This window comes from Mobula birostris, chromosome 9, assembly GCF_030028105.1.
Source record: "Mobula birostris isolate sMobBir1 chromosome 9, sMobBir1.hap1, whole genome shotgun sequence".
Taxonomy (NCBI): domain Eukaryota; kingdom Metazoa; phylum Chordata; class Chondrichthyes; order Myliobatiformes; family Myliobatidae; genus Mobula; species Mobula birostris.
The window spans coordinates 15,448,495-15,469,399 of NC_092378.1; the positions used below are offsets into that span (position 1 = coordinate 15,448,495).

The window sequence follows — 20,905 nt, forward strand, 5'->3', positions numbered from 1 at the left end:
TTTTCATTGAGCGTAATATGATGAGTTGCACCAGCATATCACAGCTCTCAAATGTGCTGCAAAATAATAATCTCTAAGAGAAGGAAGGCCCCATCCCCCCTTTTCCTTGGCTAATTGCAAAGTTTTGAGACAAACCCTTGGCCTTTTACCTTGCCATATATATCTTGATAGCATCTTGTTCCATTCATTGAATTGATTTTGGTTAATCTCTATTGGTAGGGTCTGAAAGAGATATAGTAGTCTGGGCAATATATTCATTTTAATAGATTCAATCCTTGAACTGAGACCAAGAAAAGGAATTAGGTTCCACCTTGTTATATCTTACTTAATGTTTTTTTAACATAGGCAGATAATTGCATTCTGATAATTTTGCCAAATCTTTTGGCATAATGATGCCCAAATATTTGACATTCTGTTTGCCATGCCCAAGGATATCTACTTTCAATTTCTCTTGGTGGGCTATAGATATTTGAAAGTAGTTGGGTTTTATCTATGTTGATCTTGTATCCTGATAATTGGCCATATTGTTCAAAGGATTGCATCAATTTAGGTAAAGAGTATGTTGGTTGCCCTAGATAGATCAAAATGTCATCCGTCTAACAGGCCAATTAATGCTTTGTCCCTTTAATAGTAATTCCCCTGATATCTTCATTTTGTCTGATGTATTGAGCTAATGGTTCCAGATATAATGAGAAGAGTAGCGGTGACTATGCACAGCCCTGTCTCGTGCCCCTTTCTAGGGTAAAACTATTAGATAAATATCCATTGATTTTAATCCTGGCAGTAGGATTGTCGTATTGTACCTGTATAGTTTTAATAATTGTGTCATGTAGACCAAATCTATGTAAAACTCTATAAAGAAAATTCCAATTAACCAAATCAAAAGCCTTTTCAGTGTCCACGCTTATCACTATTGCTACTGTGAAGTGTCCTTCGTATATTGTCTTGTGTTTGGTGTTGTTTTATGAAACCTGTCTGATCATTATGTATCAGTGTGGATAGAAACTCTTCTAATCGTTTGGCCATGATGGAGGTAAATATTCTATACATCACCCTCTGTTTAAATAATCCCAATAACCTGGCCTCCACAGCCACTTAATTCATCACTCTCTGATTTAAGAAATTCCTTCTCATCTCCATAGATGGATGTCTCCCTGTTCAGAGGCTATACCCTCTAGTCTTAAACTCCTCCCATAGGAAACACCCTCTCCAAATCTACTCTATCGAGGCCTTTCAACATTAAATAGGTTTCAATGAGATTACCCCCTCCCCCCACTGCCCATTCTTCTGAATTCCATTGAGTACAGGCCCAGGGCCATCAAACCTTCCTCATATGATAAGCCTTTAAATGCCGGAATCTTTTTCGTGAAAATCCTTTGAATCCTCTCAAACATCAGCACATCCTTTCTTAGGTAAAGAGCCCAAAACTAGTCACAATACTCCAATTGGGCCTCACCATTGCCTTATAAAGCCTCTGCATCACCTCCTTGCTCTTGTATACTAATCCTTTCAAAATAAATGCTAAAATTGCATTTACCTTCCTCACCACCATCTCAACTAAGGGTAGAGAAGATATATTGGCATGAATAGGGGAGCAGCAAATGAAGAGCAAATAGGGAGGAAGGTTAAATGGGCCATTTTTTGGATTGGTAATCAGTAACTATTAGAGTTCAGAAGAACAAAAGGCAACCTTATTGAAGCAAGAGATGCTTAGAGAGACCAATAGGGTGAAGGCGAGAATTAGGAAGTTTCACAATAAGGGTGTCACACATTTAAGAGAAGGTTGAAGGGGAACTGTTTCCTGCTTCCTTTTTGTGACTCAGGAATAGTTCACACTAGCTCCTAGCACTGCAATCTCAACAGTGCTAAACTCTAATATAGTCTGTATTTACCCTGTAGGCCTGCTATTAATTTTTCCCTCTCCTCCTCTCTCTCTCTTTCATCCATTCCCCTTTCATTCATTTGCCACTTCATTAGGAGGTAAACTAAAGAAATTTGGCCTGTCCCCTAAAACCCTCACTAATTTTTATAGATGCACCGTAGAAAGCATTCTTCTAGGGTGCATCACAACCTGGTATGGAAGTTGTCCTGTCCAAGACCAGAAGAAGCTGCAGAAGATCGTGAACACAGCACAGGACATCACAAAAACCAATCTTTCGTCCTTGGACTCACTTTACACCGCACGTTGTCGGAGCAGTGCTACCAAGATAATCAAGGACACAACTCACCCAGGCAACACGCTTTTCATCCCTCTTCCCTCCGGGAGAAGGCTCAGGAGCTTGAAGACTTGTATGGCCAGATTTGGGAACAGCTTCTTTCCAACTGTGATAAGACTGCTAAACGAAACTGGGCTGTACCCTCCAAATATCTGGACCTGCCTCTTGGTTTTTTTTGCACTACCTTACTTTCCATTTTTCTATTTGTGATTTATAATTTAAATTTTTAATATTTACTATCGATTTCTAATCCAGGGAGCGGGAAGTGCAGAATCAAGTATCGCTGTGATGATTGTACATTCTAGTATCAATTGTTTGGCGACAATAAAGTATAAAATACCTTACAATGGCAATTTTTAGCTCAGTCTTCGCAAGTGGAAGGAAAATAGGCTGCTCAGGGAAAAAGACATGGTCATGTGGAGAACACTACAAGCTACACAGAGTGCGCAAGGTTAGAATCAAACCCAAGTCCCAGGAGCATAAGGCAGCACCAGCTGCTACCCCACCATGCTGCTCATTTAGAGGGTGTGAATCTTCAGAAATTTCTTTCCCAGACAGCAGACTAAGTGAGCATATTCAAGGTAGAGATTGGTAGCCAGTTAAACAACAGGAGTGTTAAGAGACATTGGGGGAGAGTGGGGAAATAGCGTTGAATCCACAATGAAATCAGCACTGAATTTACTGAGAGGTTGAACAGGCATGAGGAAAGGATTGCCCGATTCCAACTTCTCACACTCTCCTTAAATCCTTATACGATGAGCTGTGCGCGATGTGCTGGAAAGAGAGACCGCTGAAATCAACTACAGTACAAGAGTCCATGATTATCCAATTACTACCATTACTCTCCGGTAAGCTGGCAAATGGCCTTTTAGATTTTTCTGTCCACGAATTGAATTTTATTAATGATGAGAATTCATAAGCAATGGCCCAGAATTTCCTTGGTCTCCTTTCATTCTGCTGACAAAACAGCTGCAATGAATTTCCTGGTAAGTGTGATGTATCTGAGGAATTGGTGCATACAGTATCATACTAACTCCTGGCACAAATTATCTGCAATCTACATGCACAGCATCTGAAGATGCATGAATTCAATTACAACATCTTCAGAACGTCTGTGTTCAAACAGGATGAAGGAAATTTCTTTTTAGGAATGTGGAAAAAGAGGGATGGGAACTTCTTTTAAATATCACTACTTGTAATTTGAGTATATTGAGGAAGAACAGTAAAATTGTTGCTGTGATTGGTCAAATACTTCTGTTATGTCAACGATTCCCCTCGGAACATGTAGGGAATCAACAAAGGAATGAGATTAATATCTAGGATGTCCTGCTGCAGTAGTGAGCAAGTTGATAACAAAATAATGTCTGACAATGTGTACTTCACTGATGATTGGCAGTAAAAGCATTTGCCAGGTTAGATTCATCTTGTATTTTTCTGACTGGAAACATGTACCACACATGGCTCACATACCAACTGTAGTTGAACGGTCTCATTATGAGAGCCGTGATGATTACAGTTGTCAAATTCCATAACCTTGGTTCTGCAGGGTGCATAATTATATGGTAACATTATGGTAATGCTTTTGGATTGCTTCCCGGAAGGCAGCACTCTTGATGAGGAGACGAGTTCAAATTAAACCGCAGAATTACGAAATTCAAATTTAGTTAAAGTATATAATCAGGACTTAACAAAAATACCCAGCAGCTCTACAGGCAAACTGCATGGCAAAAAATCCACCTAGTCTCTTTCATGGAGGAGAGCTATAGTCTTTACAATCTGGCATACACTAAGCATACCTCTAGAAAACTTGGTTGGCTTTTAAGTGGCTCATGATCATCTCCATCATAGTCAAAGAGATGGGCACTGAAAATGGGTCTTGAACAGAAGAGAGGGCCTGAACAGATTAGATATGGCAAAGTTATTTCCCATGGTAGGGGAGTCTAGGACAAGAGGGCACAACTTCAGAATTGAAGGATGCCCTTTTACAACAGAGATGTGGAGAAATTACTTTAGTCAGAGGGTGGTAAATCTGTGGAATTTGTTGTCACGAGTGGCTGTGGAGGGCAAGTCATTGGGTGCATTTAAGGCAGAGATAGGTTCTTGATTAGCTAGGGCATCAAAGAGTATGGGGAGAAGGCAGGGGAGTAGGGATGATTGTAAGAGTTGAATCAGCCCATGATCGATGTGCCGAATGGCCTACTTCTGCTCCTATATCTTATGGTCTTATACTTGACACTACTATCCCATGAGTGAGAAATCAAAGTGATGAAAGTATGTAAGAGGAAAGACCACCCATGTTGGTGTTCAGATGGTTGGCTAATTGAGGATGGGAGTGCTTACATGCTCTCCTCTATCAGTAGCAATGCGAATTTCAGTGAAGGGTCTTGGAAAGAAACAGCGTAGTTAGACAAGAGTAACTAGAACATGAAATATAAGAGCAAGAAGATTTGGATACAACTTTATAAAACATTGTTCAGGCCACAGCTGGACAACTGGTCCTTATCCTGTTGGAAGGGTATGATGATTAGGAGGTGAAGCAGAGAAACTTATGAGGATATTGCCTAGGATAGGGTTCTTCAGCTCAGGGGTGAGATTGGGTGAGCTGGAATTTCCTTGCAGGATCTAGCCCAGTTGACAAAATTATGAGGGGCACAGATAGCGTAAAGAATAAGAAACATTTCCCCATATCAGAGGGCATAGGGATAAAAGGGGAAATGAGGAAGATTTTTTTTGACTGAGAGAATGGTTGGAATCTGGAAATTGCTATTTAAGTGGGTGATAGAAACAGGGACTCTTACAATATTTAAGAAATGTCTTGACAGGCATTTGATAGACATGACAATGGTAGAAGGTTGTGGCCAAATGTTGGGAAACAGGATTACTAAGCTTGGTATGGACAAGGTAGACTGAAGACCCTTTTCAATTCCAAATGACTCTAATATCACAGTTTTTAAGAGGGTATGGCTGGGCTTCAGATTTGAACTCTGCAGGTTTGATCTGTTAATCTGGTCCAAAATCCATATTTGTCATTGCACTGAAGAGTATTTGCTTCCAAATTTAATACCAAAAACTCCGATGATTTCAGTCAACAACACTACAGCACCGGCTTAACCTGAGGTAGCTGCCAGCGATATCAGTGCAAAATAATGACAATCAAAGCGTAGAGCATTCACAATGACTGTGCTTATAATTTAGAATCGTTCTCCTCACTGGTAATTACTCACAGATCTATCAATCAACAGCATCATTCAATCACAGGGGTGTAATATAGATCAAATCAAATGGGATTTGCAGAGATTTTTTTTAAGACAAGTGTAATCATTGTGCATGAGTTAAATTGACTGGTGAAATGTAATCATCTTTTAACAGCCTTCAAAGACGGACAGAAATTATTTTAATATTATAAATTACAAAACAGTAAACAAAGACAAAAATCATAACTTCAACTGCTGTAAATCAAAAATGAAATTATGGAAACTCTCAGTGGGTCAGGGAGCATCAGACAGTCTTTTAAGTGAAATGTTAACTTTGTGTCTTTTATAGATGCTGCCTGGTGTGTTGGGTGCTTCTGGCATTTCCAGTAAACTTTTACTGCAAATATAAACACTATTACTGTACAACTGGAGAAATGGTGTGGTAAGTGAAAGGTTAATTCAGCAATAGCCCAACATACAGTTTCAAACTTCAGCATTAACTGTCAAGTCCCCATATACACTACCTACTGCCCGTTTCACTGCAGGTGTATAGGGCAGCAATGCAGATTCTCCATCTCTGGCAGTGTTCAGGGCTCCCTTCATCATGTCAGTAACTCAGTTTTCACCACCGTCAGTCATGCAAGTTCCGGGTGGAGACTCAGGAATACCATTGCACTCAGATGTAGAAGGATTCTTCATTGCTGTTCCCATAACAGTTTTCTTTTCCAGTCAGTGTTGCTAGCCCTGAGCTGAATCCCTGAACCTGGAGGACCAGTGGGCACTCTTAGTCCGTCCTCTACCCTTTGACCTGTTTGGCATGGGTGACCCTACCAAGTGCCACAACATAAAGCCCCGACTCCAGCCAACTGGGTCATTAAGGCTTGCAAGCTTCCAGACCACCTCTTGGAGGCCCACTTACACTATTCCCACATTCATTTCAACTCCCCACATCTCCCACCGCCCCGTGAGCTTCCTGGCACACACCCACACTGTAGGGAGGCCAATTAACCACCACCCCACACACAATTCTGGTATGTTTGGGAGGAAACCAGGTCTATGGCCTGAGGCAGCATCTTTTCTAGATACACTAGTATGAAGTGGTTCATTTTGGTAGGTCAAATATGATGGCAGAATATAGTATTAATGGTAAGACTCCTGGCAGTGTGGAGGATCAGAGAGATCTTGGGGTCCGAGTCCATAGGACGCTCAAAGCAACTACGCAGGTTAACTCTGTGGTTAAGAAGGCATACAGTGTATTGGCCTTCATTAATCATGAATTGAATTTAGGAGCCGAGAGGTAATGTTGCAGCTATACAGGACCCTGGTCAGACCCCACTTGGAGTACTGTGCTCAGTTCTGTTCGCCTCACTACAGGAAGGATGTGGAAGCCATAGAAAGGGTGCAAAGGAGATTTATAAGGATGTTGCCTGGATTGGGCAGCATGCCTTATGAAAGCAGGTTGAGTGAACTCAGCCTTTTCTCCTTGGAGTGACAGAGGATGAGAGGTGACCTGATAGAGGTGTATAAGATGATGAGAGGCATTGATCGTGTGGATAGTCAGAGGCTTTTTCCCAGGGCTGAAGTGGTTGCCACAAGAGGACACAGGTTTAAGGTGCTGGGGAGAAGGTACAGAGGAGATGTCAGGGGTAAGTTTTTTATGTAGAGAGTGGTGAGTGTGTGGAATGGGCTGCTGGCAACGGTGGTGGAGGCTGATACTATAGGGTCTTTTAAGAGACTTTTGGATAGGTACATGGAGCTTAGAAAAATAGAGGGCTATGGGTAAGTCTAGTAATTTCTAAGGTAGGGACATGTTCGGCACAACTTTGAGAGCCGAAGGGCCTGTATTGTGCTGTAGGTTTTCTATGTTTCTATACTACTGCTCCAGCCTAGAATATTTCCTGAAATATTGTCACATTACAGTTGGGAGGATAGCCACTGCAGCATACCACTTCCAGCCTTATTTCCATGTTATGAAAAATTATCATGTCAGATCAAGAGATTCTGCAGATGCTGGAAATCTAAAGTAACACACACAAAATGCTGGAGGAACTCAGCAGGTCAGGCAGCATCAGTGGAAAGAAGTAAACAGCAAACGTTTCAGGCTGACCCCTTCATCAGGACTGGAGAGGTGAGAGGGAAGAGGCCAGAATAAGAATTTGGAGGAGGGGAAGGAGTACAAGCTAGAAGGTAAAAGGAGAAATCAATTGAGAGGGAAGGTAGTTGGGTGGGGTAGCAGGGGGGAGGGGGAAATGAAGTGAGAAGTTGGGAGGTGATACGTGGAAAAGGTAAAGAAGAGTGGACCATGGGGAAAACGGAAGGAGGGGGAGATGACAGCTTGAAGAGGATGCTGCCTGACCTGCTGAGTTCCTCCAGCATTTTGTGTGTATTGTGTCAAGCAAAAGGCAAATAAGACCTCCTTTGACAGTTAACGAGCCATGGCTTCCATTAATGTGGAAAGATTTTTGCTCATCCATTCTTGTCCTTTCATTCTGGAGCAACACGCACAAAATGCCGGAGGAACTGGGCAGGTCAGGCAGCATTTAAGGGCTACGACCCTTCATCAGGGCTGAGAAACTGAGAAGGAAGAGGGAAGAAGCCAGAATGAGAAGGTGGGGTGGGAGGAGGGGAAAGAGGGTAGCAAGTAGGTGACAGGTGAAATTGGTTGGGTGGGAAAGGTAAAGGGCTGGAGAGGAAGGAAACTGACAGGAGAGGAGAGTGGACCATCGGAGAAGGGGAAGCAGGAGGGGATCCAGGGGCATAATAGGCAGGTGAAAAGAGGTATCACCTATCACCTTCCAGCTAGCCTCTTTCTGACATCTTTCCCCTTCCTTTCCAGTCCAGGTAAAGAGTCTCAGCCCAAAAATGTGTACACCAATGATTTGGACAATGGGATTAATGGATTTGTGGCTATATTTGCCAATGATACAAAGATAGGTGGAGGAGCGGGTAGTGTTGAGCGAACAGAGAGCCTGCAGAGAGACTTAGATAGTTTAGGGGAATGGGCAAAGAACTGGCAAATGAAATACAATGTTGGAAAGCGTATGGTCATGCACTTTGGTGGAAGAAATAAATGGGCAGACTATTATTTAGATGGGGAGAGAATTCAAAATGCAGAGATGCAAAGGGGCTTGGGAGTCCTTGTGCAGGATACCCTAAAGGTTAACCTGCAGGTTGAGTCAGTGGTGAAGAAGACGAATGCAATGTTGGCATTCATTTCTAAATGTATAGAATATAAGAGCAAGGATGTGATGTTGAGGCTCTATAAGGCACTCGTGAGACCACACTTGGAGTCGTGTGTGCAGTTTTGGGCTCCTTATTTTAGAAAAGATATACTGACATTGGAGAGAGTTCAGAGAAGATTCACGAGAATGATTCCAGGAATGAAAGGGTTACCGTATGAGGAACGTCTGGCAGCTCTTGGGCTGTATTCCCTGGAGTTTGGGAGAATGAGGGGGGATCTCATAGAAACAGTTCAAATGTTAAAAGGCCTGAACAGAGTAGATATGGCAAAGTTATTTCCCATGGTAGGGGAGTCTAGGACAAGAGGGCGTGACTTCAGGATTGAAGGAAGTCCATTTGGAACAGAGATGCTGAGAAATTACTTTAGTCAGAGAGTGGTAAATCTGTGGAACTTTTGCCACGAGCGTCTGTGGAGGCCAAGTCATTGGGTGTATTTAAGGCAGAGATAGATAGGTTCTTGATTAGCCAGGGCATCAAAGGGTATGGGGAGAAGGCAGGGGAGTGGGGATGACTGGAAGAATTGGAGCAGCCCGTGACTGAATGGCGGAGCAGACCCGCTGGGCCAAATGGCCTACTTCTGCTCTTATATGTTACGGTCTTAAAACGTCGACTTGTTTACTCCTTTCCATTCATGCTGCCTGAGCTGCTGAGTTCCTCCAGCATTTTGTATGTTTTGCTCTGGATTTCCAGCATCTGCAGAATCTTTTGTGTTTACCCTTCATTCTATAGCGAGTTTGGTTGTGGATTATTAAATACAATGAAAAGCATAGTCTAGCATTCTTAATAATATGTTTTAGGATTTTACAAGGTTTGCATATCAGCTCCAACATAATAATTAAACATTTCTTTCCAATGCCCAGATGGAATGCACTGAATAACAATGGAACACTCGACGTTTTTCCAATAGCCAAAAACAACTTCTTAAAATTGAATAGTTTGTTTTTAATGCCTTTTCTAGTGACTTTCTGTCAAGAATTTGCCCTGTTGACATTGTACTTTGAACAGAAGGGCTACAGCTAGAGAACGGATGTAAACCAAGCAATTAGAATCAAACTTTAAGCTCCAGAGTCTGGAGTACAATCTTCCTGCAGGCAACCATCAGCATAGCCCTCACTCTGTCAATTCTGTGTGGCAGCTGGTGCACAACGGCCAGCTTGTACTAAAGGAATTCATGCACAGACATCTTCAAGAACCTCAATTCACACTAAGAATAGAACACCTGGGCTGAGGTGGAGAGCAATAGTGACAGACCTGAATTTTGCTCCACTCTCATTACCCTGGGACACTTTGACATCAACCAGTATTGCTTTGCAAATCATCATTCATTTCAGAAGACTTCAGAATCAGCCGACAGCTTTAGACTGTTTAGTAAATCTGCACAAGACAGATTTTTCACTCCCCCCATTATTGAGAACCTGGCAAAGGTTAAGACTTATAACTTTAACGTGAGACAGGCACAAATAAGTTTGCAAGAACCATCAGCTAACCACTGACTTCCAGTAGGCTGTTAATCATCTTCACTGATGGGCCAGAAATTGTTAATAGGTAGAACATGTTTACTTTCAGGAATAATAATGCCTGCGTTCTTTGCTGAGCAACTAGAACACTTTATCCTATACAGTTGTCTGTTTGTAACATCTGGAAGAATACTAGAGACCTCAGTTTTTTTCTGAGCAAAGTGTCGGCACAATAGTGCAGTGGTTAGCACAACCAGTACCAGTGACCTGGGTTTAATCCCCGCTGCTGCCTGCGAGGAATTTGGACGTTCCCCCGGTGACTGCCTGGGTCTCCTCCTGCAGTCCGAAGATGATACCAGTTGGTAGGTTAATTGGACACTGTGAACTGTCCCATCATTAGGCGAGGGTTAAATCGGGGGTTGCTTAGTGGCACAGCTGGAAGGGCCGGAAAGGCGTTTTATCTCAATCAAATAAAAACTACATAATCCAAGACTCTTCCAGTTTTTAAGCCATCCAAGTGATCTTAAACTAAGCCACATCACATCCATGGCACCTGCAAAACCACTTATTTTTGCCTCTAATGTGCCCCATTCTTGCCTGGTCTCAGCTTGTGATACAGAACCATTCAGTCATTGCATTGTTATTACTCACTTTGAACTTCGCACTCACTTCTGTGTGACCTTCATTGGTCTACTCTCTGAATCCAAGGTCATCCAAAACTCTGCTCCCCTGTCACACTGTGTCTTGTTTGTCCTTTTCTTTACCCGTCCAGGCACTGCGACTTGCAGTCAAGGAATGGTTTGACGTTAAAGTGCTTATGCTTCTTTTCAGCTCCATTCACATCACTCCCCTGCCCATCACTGTAATTTCCTCTGCCTGTAACCTTTGTAAATCTGAAGGCTGTGCACAGCTCAATGGAAACAAAGAAAATAATAAAGAAATTCATTTTAACTGATTTGTTGCAGTTGATTCCATCTTTGAAAATATTTGGCTATTCAGAGTGGTATACAACATGATGTTCTTCCTGATAACAATGACTTAGGGTGCACGTAAACACTCCCTCTTCAGAAGCACCACTTTGGGAAAGAATGCAAAGTTGCAGAAGAAATCATCGAATCAAAGACCAGACCTACCTGCAATACTTTGTCTTCGGACTGCCAAAGTGCCTTCTGTGGCTTTTGATTGGTTTGTAGATTTGGCATATGGTCCTTCATCTGTAAAATGAAATCAGATGAGTAAAAGAGATGTGGAAAACACTTTAAAAAGAATCATGATCAAATCATTCTGTTAGTAACCTGAGGCAGGGGCTGGGGAACCAATGGCACGTAAAAATTTTGCGGACAGGCAGCATGTAGTGGCGCCCTCCCCCCCACCCATTTCTTTGAACACCATCCATAATAAAAAAAAGATCTATTATGATTGACTTTACCGCCAAACAACGCAGAGAATGATCCTTTCCAAAATGAGACCAGTAACATGTTTCCACAGGAAACGTGTCATGCAGTACTGAGAACATGTGAGGTTGGATAATATGCTTTGAAATCCTCACAGACCTGGTGGACACATTGGTACTTGGATAGTAAAAAGTCAGGAAGTTGTCATTGGCTTCGCTCTGCTTATATTTTTTTTTGTCGTTTGTGAGCGAACACTGGACATTCAATGATAATAACGGTAAACACAAGTGCATGGTAGCACAGAAGTCACCTATTACAGCGACGCGGGTTCAATTCCGCCTCTGTCTGCAAGGAGTTCGTATATGCTGTCCCAGGACCGCATGGGGTTCCTCCAGGTGCTCTGGTTTCCTCCCACATTCCAAAGACCTAGTTGGTCACATGGGTGACGTGGGCTTGTTGGGCCTCTATCTCTGAATAAAATTTTAAAAATAAATAAAAATACTGTATGTAGTTCAGCAGCTCTAAACATTTCTCAATTGCTTTCAATAAAATTAATATTAATAACTTATGAACAGGTTTTTAAAAATTGATTTATTTCAATCTGAATGTTATATTTTTATTAATAACAAAAGTTTGAATACATATTGTTACTAATTCATTAATCAATGTTAATCTCTGCTCAAAATTGCTATGGCATGCAACAGAATTTTTGAAAAGATCTTCGCCAATTTGGACACATGCTCTCAAAAAGGTTCATCACCCTACATAAAGACAACATAATAATAGTAAGGCTTTACAGATTAGCCAAAATCAAAGTGACAGATAAAAAACAGCCACAATTTTTTTTGCCAACAATTGTTAAAAACACGAAAATACAGTTGGATTTGCAAGACTGCAAAATAAAGGGGGGAAAAAACCTAATGATAAAAGCAATCCATAACACCGTGCCTTTGGGATAAAAGTAATTGGGCAGAAATCAAAATGCCAGCCAGCATTATGTTCCACAAATTCATGACTCTTACAGAAGCCTCAACTTCCACACAGCTGAACTTCTGTTGAACCACTGTGATATGGCGTAGAACCCAAAATGGAATCGAGCAGTTCACTCTAGCTACCCATACATAATTTTGTACTCTTGCATTCATAACAGACATTAAATGACTTTCAATAGCTGTTGAACGCTTTTGAATATCTGTAACTGTCAGAGATATTCAAGCTACTTGGCAGCTTTGTAATCCAGTTCAACTTAATGCATTATCAAGACGTTTCATTGGAATTGCTGATCAATCAGGCCACAGCTCCATAACTTCCTATTGTCTAAATCCACACTCAAGCCCATTACCCGAGCCATGCAAGCTTTTTGCTGCTACCACTGGGCAGGAGGTGCAGAAGCCTGAAATACCACACCACTAGGTTCAAAACCAGCTACTTCCCTTCAACAAATCAGTTCTTGAACCTCTAGCAAAAGCCTATTCACTACAGTTTAGCAACACTATGGCCACTTTGTTACCTTACATTAAATTGGACTTTTTTTTCTGTATTCTAATTGTTTTCTTATAAAATTGTGCACAATATATGATCAATTTATGTTTAATTGTGGATGTTGCCTACATGACGCTTGCGATGCTAATGCAAGTTTTTCATTGCACCTCTGCAGAAATGTATTTGTGCATATAATGACAAATTCAACTTTGAACCCTCAATGAAAGCAGACAAAACCAATTTAGTTGTTATCCACGTCACTGCTCAATACAGATTTTACTTGTATGAAGTGGCAGTGGTATTTAGTCCCAATTCCGGTTAATTGGGACACACTGGGACCAGTACACTTTCGCCCAATTAAGCAACTGCCCCAATTAGCCAAAGTTTCTTGGAAATAGTCAAAAAAGTATATTAAAAAAGACAAACTGAGTAACAAATTACATATTTAAATACAATACAGGATAAATGAGAACACTACTGAAACTATTACAGTACTGTATTAGTTCCTAATAGTTAATGACAGAGGAATTCATCCGGTATACGCTGACATGTTCTTTTGATTGACAGTAAATGAACAAAATCAGTGCAGATAGCGGACTGCATTTAAACAGTGTTTTTGATGATGGCATCTTCTAAACCTTCAATTCCACTGTAACATTCAAGATAATTGTCAATACCTTCAAATTCTTCATAGTCCCTAACTTGTTGAAACAGTGAAATTGCTCCCAGCTGTTTCTGGCATTTCCAAGCCTGAATGCTTGCAACTGCAGTGTGCAAAAGAGTTCTGAATTGTTCGCTCTAAGCACAGCTTAGTGTCCAACGGCCACAAGACATGCACGTGACTGACGCTAGTTAGAAACTGTTCCGCAACGGTCTCCCGTCTCAGTGAAGCGCCGTAGCGTCCCAAATAAGCAGCTGCCTCAATTAACCAACAACCCAATTAACTGGAATCTATGTTCCCTCTAAGCAGAGCACAGTGAAAGTCAGAGTTAAGGAGGACTGATGTATGAATTTTAAACTGAAGTTGGTAGAGAGTCAAAGCTGACCAGTGAGCTCAATGAGGCTTGGTATGATGCATGAGTTTCGAATGAGTTTTAACTTGTGACAATGAAGTACCTTGGGAATTTATTTACTTATTTATTAACTTGAAGCTAATATGGCTACATGTTTCAACAACAATTGTGTCCCTTTCGCTGGTCACGCCAAGCTCACATTTTTATTCTGAGTACGCACTGTATTTACTGACCTTCACAAAAAGAATTACCATCTTTCAAGATCCTAGCAGTGCAATTTTCTGGCATTTCTCAAGGAAGCTAGAAATTCACACATTGCTCCACAACTGCGTTTATTTTTTAATGAAAATTATATTTGATTTTGCATTAAAAAATATTTGGAATGACACTAATTTGACAGAACAAAGTGATTGCAAGCTTAGATCTCCTATCACAGCATTTAGAAAAGGGGATCCCAAACTTTTTTATGCCCTGGACTGATACTATTAAGCATGGGGTCCATGGACTCCAATTTGAGAACCTCTAATTTAGAAATGCTGCTCGGGGAATATTTGTGGAAGGAGAAACAGTTGTTGGATCAGGGACTAATTTTTTTTTAACTTGCAACTTAACTTCCTTCATGCTTATTTGTATAATCTTCTGTATTTGTCTGTAAAGGTTCGGAGGGTTTACAGTAATTGGGGGTATAGCCTGATGCCATACGTCAGCAGTTTCTTTGTCTCGTAAGCCTGAGAGGTCATGGCAGTGTTAACCAAGACTGTCCTTGTCCCACCGGCTGTCCGCATCAGAGATGATTCCTGTATCTGTCTAGTTTGAACCAGCTTTCAGTATAAAGTAAGACACTTTGTTCCAGTAAATTGGTTACCATTAAAAATAGTTATCTACAGTGCTGTTACTTTCTTGTTTTGCTTTACCATTATTTCTTTGTTATGAACATTTAATAAAACAGCTGTAACCCCAAGGTTTGTGCCTCGTGCTTGACTTCTGAAGAGCCTTCTGGAAAATATCTCCAGATCCAACACAGTTAATGTTACTGATATGGGAATATGAACCTAAGGCTGCAGCATTGATTGCCTCTCGTTCCACAGATGCTGCCTAACCTGCTGAATCTCTCTGCCATTTGTTGGTTTTTATTTCAGATTTCCAGCAACCTCATTTTTTTTTTCTTTCACTGCTCAAGTACAGTAGAATCAACCTGGAACAGTGGTATTGGTTCTGCAAAGGCATCATGTTTGCACAAAAATGGGATCAGTTTTACATTTTCTCATCACATCTGTTTAAACCTAAAAGTTTAGAAGGATATAATCTGCAGGGAATCTCAATAAAAATTTTAAAAAATGAATCTCAGGGTTGTATATGGTGACGTGCATGAACATTGATTACAAATTTACTTTGAACTTAAACTCTGGTAACCGCAAACCTGCCCATGTTCCTGACTCCACCTTCACCCCCCCACCCCCGGCTAAAGCTACATGCCACTAGTAAAAGGTAAATGCAATGCCAAATCTCTTCTGAGATCAGTGAATTTTAAAGTTTGCTAACAAGAATAAAAAACCTCATCTCAACAGTAAAGATGGCAATGGGTGACACTGCGCTAAATTGAACTGAACTGAACATTCCAAAACTGTTTCGATAACTCTGTGGTTTGATGTTCTATATATATTTATTTTTGCTGGGGGTTTTTTTGCTGTTTGTGTGATTTGTTCCTTTTTTGTGCGTTGGGTGTTTCATGCTTTCTTTGAATGGGTTCTGTGGTGCTCCTTTGTCTCGTGGCTGTCTGTAGGAAGACAAATCTCAGGGTTGTATGCTACATTGATAATAAATGTACTTTGAATCTTTGAACACTGAAACCAATCACTAACAATGAGCACTTAAAGAGGAAATTATCACTCGGTCCTAGAAGCAGCATTAGCCATTTGAACTGAAAAATGCCGTGAAGATGGATAATGAAAAGCCCAAACAGTTTGCTCCTCATACTTGAACAAAACACATTCTTGAATGAATTTGGGGTGCTAACCCAGAAAGCTAAAAATGATCCATTCTCTTCCTTCATGACAGATGGCAAGATGAATTCTAAGAACTTTGTCGGTAACTTGGCACTAGGTTAGAATCTATGATTTTTTTTTGTACAATTATTTCAGGCACATACCAGCTTAGCCAAACATGTCATTGTGGAGCTGATAGCTCCAGTTTCAAAGAATGGATCAAGGTGTTGTACAATTCTCCAAATGAATAAAGCCATTCTGACATTAATTAATGAATTACATCATTACAATCCACTGCAGTACCAAATTACATCAAGTTGTCACTAGTTCAATTGTGTTTTGCTAGGGGTTCTGGTAGTGACAGGATACTTCCTTTAAGCCTTCTCTTGTATTTCCTGATAGAACATAGAACATAGAAATCTACAAAACATTACAGGCCCTTCAGCCCACAATGTTGTGCTGACCATGTAACCGATTTAGAAACTGCTTAGAATTCCCCTAGCGCGTAGCCCTCTATTTTTCTAAGCTCCATGTACCTGTCTAAGAGTCTCCTAAAAGACCCCATTGTATCCACCTCCACCACCATCGCTGGCAGTGCTTTCCATGCACCCACCACTGTGTGTGTGGAAGAACTTACCTCTGACTTCCTGCCTGTACCTACTCCCAAGCACCTTAAAACTATGCCCCCTTGTGTCAACCATTTCAGCCCTGGGAAAAAGCCTCCGGATATCCACACAATCAATGAATGCCTCTTATCTTCTTATACACCTCTGTCAGGTCACCTCTCATCCTCCATCACTCCGAGGAGAAAAAGCCAAGTTCACACAACCTATTCTCATAAGGCATGCTCTCCAATCCAGGCAGCATCCTTGTAAATCTCCTCTGCACTCTCTCTATAGTATCCACATCCTTCCTGTGGTGAGGTGACCAGACCTAAACGTGGTACTCCCATGATGAGTCCTATTTGCCATGAGATAGATTGCATTTGATACGTTGAGCTAGCAAGTTGTAAAATATCAATAGTCGGCATGTTGCTTCAGCCGGGCGGTGGGGGGGGGGGGTGGATTGGGGGAGGGAGAGTCAGGTTCATTTTTATTTTAAATTGACAAACAGTGTGGAATATACCCCTCCAGCCATGCCACCCAGCAACACATCAATTTAATCCAAGTCTAATCAAGGGACAATTTACAATGACTAATTCACATGCTAACTGCCACATCCTTGGCCTGTAGGAGGAAACCAGAGCACCCAGAGGAAACCCATGCAGTTACGGGGAGAGCGTACAAACAGCGGCGGGAATTGAACCCAGGTTGCTGGTATTGTGAAGCGTTGTGCTAACCACTACGCTACCGTGTTGCCTATTTTCTTGCAGACACACTCTATTATTGAATAATCACTGTAATGGGAGTACGCACCAACCTGGCCGTTCAACCAGTGTGCAAAAGACAACTAGCTCTGCAAAATGCCAAAGAAATAATAATAAATAAGTAATAAATATTGAGAATATGAGATGAAGAGCCCTTGAAAGTGAGCCCATAGGTTGTGGGAACATTTCAATGAAGGGGCAAGTGAAGTTATCCCCTTTGGCCCTAGGTTGTTCCTGAATCTGGTTTAGTTTGACTTTGAAAGTTAATTAGAAGTTGTTACACCCACAGACGAGTTGACATCTGTATGTCATTGCCACCTTAGTGCCAATATCAGTGACTTTACCTGTCTCTGCATGTTTTAGTATTTGTGAGTTCTCCATCCCTTAAAAATAATGAGTGTATACAGAGAATATTTTAGTATATACAGTCCTCCTTTTTAAGACCATAAGACATAAGATATAGGAGCAGAAGTAGGCCATTCAGCCCATTGAGTCTGCTCCGCCATTCAATCATGGGCTGATCCAATTCTTCCAGACATCCCCATTCCCCTGCCTTCACCTCATACCCTTTGATGCCCCGACTAATCAAGAACCTATCTATCTCTGCCTTAAATACACCCAATGACTTGGCCTCCACAGCCACTCGAGGCAACGAATTCCACAGATTTACCACCCTCTGACTAAAGTAATTTCTCTGCATCTCAGTTCTAAATGGACATCCTTCAATCCTGAGGTCGTGCTCTCTTGTCCTAGGATCTCCTACCATGGGAAATAACTGCCATATCTAATCTGTTCAAGCTTTTTAACATTCGGAATGTTTCTATGAGATCCCCTCGTTCTCCTGAACTCTAGGGAATACTGCCTAAGAGCTGCCAGACGTTCCTCATACAGTAACCCTTTCATTCCTGGAATCATTCCTTTTGCTCAATTTTGCACTACTTATTTAAATTAATATATATATATATTTGTAATTTATAATCTTTTTTATGTATTGCACTGTACTGCTGTTGCAAAACAACAAATTTCATGATATATGTCAGTGACATTAAACCTTATTCTATCCCACTGAAGCGTTAATGGAGGACCAGAGGCTACTGAACAGAGGCAGGTATTCACCTGAAGTGTGACACATAATGAGTATCATGAATCATTTAACACGTTTGAAGTGCTTCAGACATGTGCACAGCAAAGTTTAAGGTAAAATATTACAAATTGGTCTGATTTATTGCTTCTCAATATCACAGTGGCCTGAAGCAGCCTCTGCTGAATTGTCTTTCCCTCTCAATCCTCGAGCCTGAGCTCACCCACATTGTGTCGGTTGGGTATAATTAGGCATTCAGGAAAGGTAACCTGATTTCCCCAGCTATCATTAATCGTTCACATTAATGATCCCTGGAGAAAAGTTAATTTTAATTAAGTGCTGCAGAAGTGGGGCTAAAGCAGACAAGAGTAAATATTAGCCTATAACACACCTATTTGACTAATTAAAAACAGGAGCCAAGCATTCTAATTTACTGGCAAGCCTGTCAGTGGTCAATAGGAGCAGCCAATGCTCTCACAATAAAATGCACAAAGTCCATGTTCTAATCAAGATAAAAATTAGGGACCAAATACAAGTTTGCCTCATTGATTTGGTCACTTATGACACAAGACTGTTTGAAACATCATGTCAATGTGGGCTCTTAAACACAGAAATCCCTATAGTCCCATTCCCTCCTCCATATTTTCCTAAGGGATCCATCACGGGCAAAGCCCTAGCAACCACTGAGCACATCTACCTGAAACACTGTCGTAGGAAAGCAGCATCCATCATCAGAGATGCTCACCACCCAGGACATGCTCTCTTCACGCTGCTGCCATCAGGTAGAAGTTACAAGAGCCTCAGGACTCGCACCACCAGGTTCATGAACGGTTACTACCCCTCAACCATCAGGCTCTTGAACAAAAGGGGATAACTACACTCACTTGCCCCATCATTGAGATGTTTCTGCAACCAATGACCTCACTTTAAGGACTCTTTACCTTATTATCTCATGTTCTCGTAACTTATTGCTATTTATTTATATTTGCATCTGCACAGTTCGCTGTATTCTGCGCTCTGATGATCTTTCATTGATCCTGTTACAGTTATTATTCTATAGATTTGCTGAGAATGCCAGCAAGAAAATGAATCTTAGGATTGTATGCGGTGACTCAGATAATAAAATTTAATTTTGAACTTTGAGTTCTGAAACCTATTCTCCCCCATGTGTTCAGCAGTTCCTCTTTTAGTACGTTGCCATTTAAATATACTGGTTTACAGTAGCTGAGTAGCTTGCCCACACAATTCCAGAATGTGTGGTAAATCCTGAGCACGCAGAAAACTCACACAGATGCAGTGGCGAGCCTGAAAATTCCGTGGAGCACAAGGCCAGGACCGAACCCAGGCCCTTGAAGCAAAGAAGCAGCAACAAATGCTGAGCTACAGCACCACCCTTCTCGAAGATGCACAGTGACCTCAGCCACCGCCACCCTCCTGATGTGTGCTCAGACCAGAGCACCACTTTCTATTGAACCACGGGCCCTTCAGGTCCTGAATTAATTCAACTGTTATGAAGAACACAGCTCAAAATGAAGCCCATCAAGTGTACACCATTTTCTTCAAGATTAGAGGTGAATGCAGAAAGCAAGTGAGAGTTCAGCACAACTGCCTTTCTGTAGGTCGCTGCAGAGAAGTCTGTGATTGGCCCTTCGCTGTAGCAGATGGCAGACATCCCACCTCTCCTGGAAGTTCCGGGAGTCTCCCACATATTAATAGTGGCTCCCTGATGTCCGCAGATTATATACAATGTCACGGAAATCAATTGTTTTGAGAGCGAGAGAGCACGAGAGAGAAAGCAAAAGAGAAAGCGCGAGAGCGACCACGAGAGAGAATGAGAGCAAGCAAGCGAGAGAGAGCGCGAGAGCAAGAGAGAAAGTGAGAGCGTGCGAGAAAGCACGAGAGCAACCACGAGAGACAGCGAGCGAGAGAAAGCAAGCGAGAGCACGTGAGCGAGAGAGAAAGCAAGCGCGAGCGAGAGAGAGAGCGACCATTGGAGCCACGAGAGTGAGAGAGAGAGAGCAAGCGAGCGAGCGCGCACCCTGGGAAAGTGTTCCAAAAAAAGAAAATATAGATCGTACGTCACCCTAGACTACACCAACTTGTACCCCTGCCTAATAGGGGTCAAAAATAATGACAGTGTTGCTCGCTGCACTGTTTGCAACAGTGACTTTTCTATTGCCCATGGTTGGTTAAAATGTAAAAGACATGTTGAGGTGAGTTTAACAGGTGTCATTCATTCATTAGCATAGCTAACGTTATTTAAACTTGCTGGCTAGCTGCTAAGGAGCTACTCTATTGCAGACATCCCACCTCTCCTGGAAGTCTCCTTCAAATTGATAGTGCTACCTCCCTGAAATGAGTTTTTGCCGGGTGGGATGTCTGAGATGGGTAGGCCTCCTGTGTGGTGGCCCTCTCTATCGATGAATGTCAGTGATATCGGAAGATGGTATCATGGTTCTACGTTTATGAACTATGGA

The 20,905-nt window shown here is 41.7% G+C and overlaps 1 protein-coding gene across 3 annotated transcripts in view; it reads right to left on the reverse strand.

The window, feature by feature from the left end:
* The window catches only part of grip1 (glutamate receptor interacting protein 1), a 344,038-nt gene that overhangs the window by 137,655 nt on the left and 185,478 nt on the right, over positions 1 to 20,905 (reverse strand). For all 3 annotated transcript variants that reach the window (XM_072267520.1, XM_072267518.1, XM_072267519.1), the window contains exon 2: positions 11,241 to 11,321. In XM_072267520.1, coding sequence (XP_072123621.1) covers positions 11,241 to 11,321 — 81 coding nt within the window. The remainder of the gene's footprint in view (positions 1 to 11,240; positions 11,322 to 20,905) is intronic.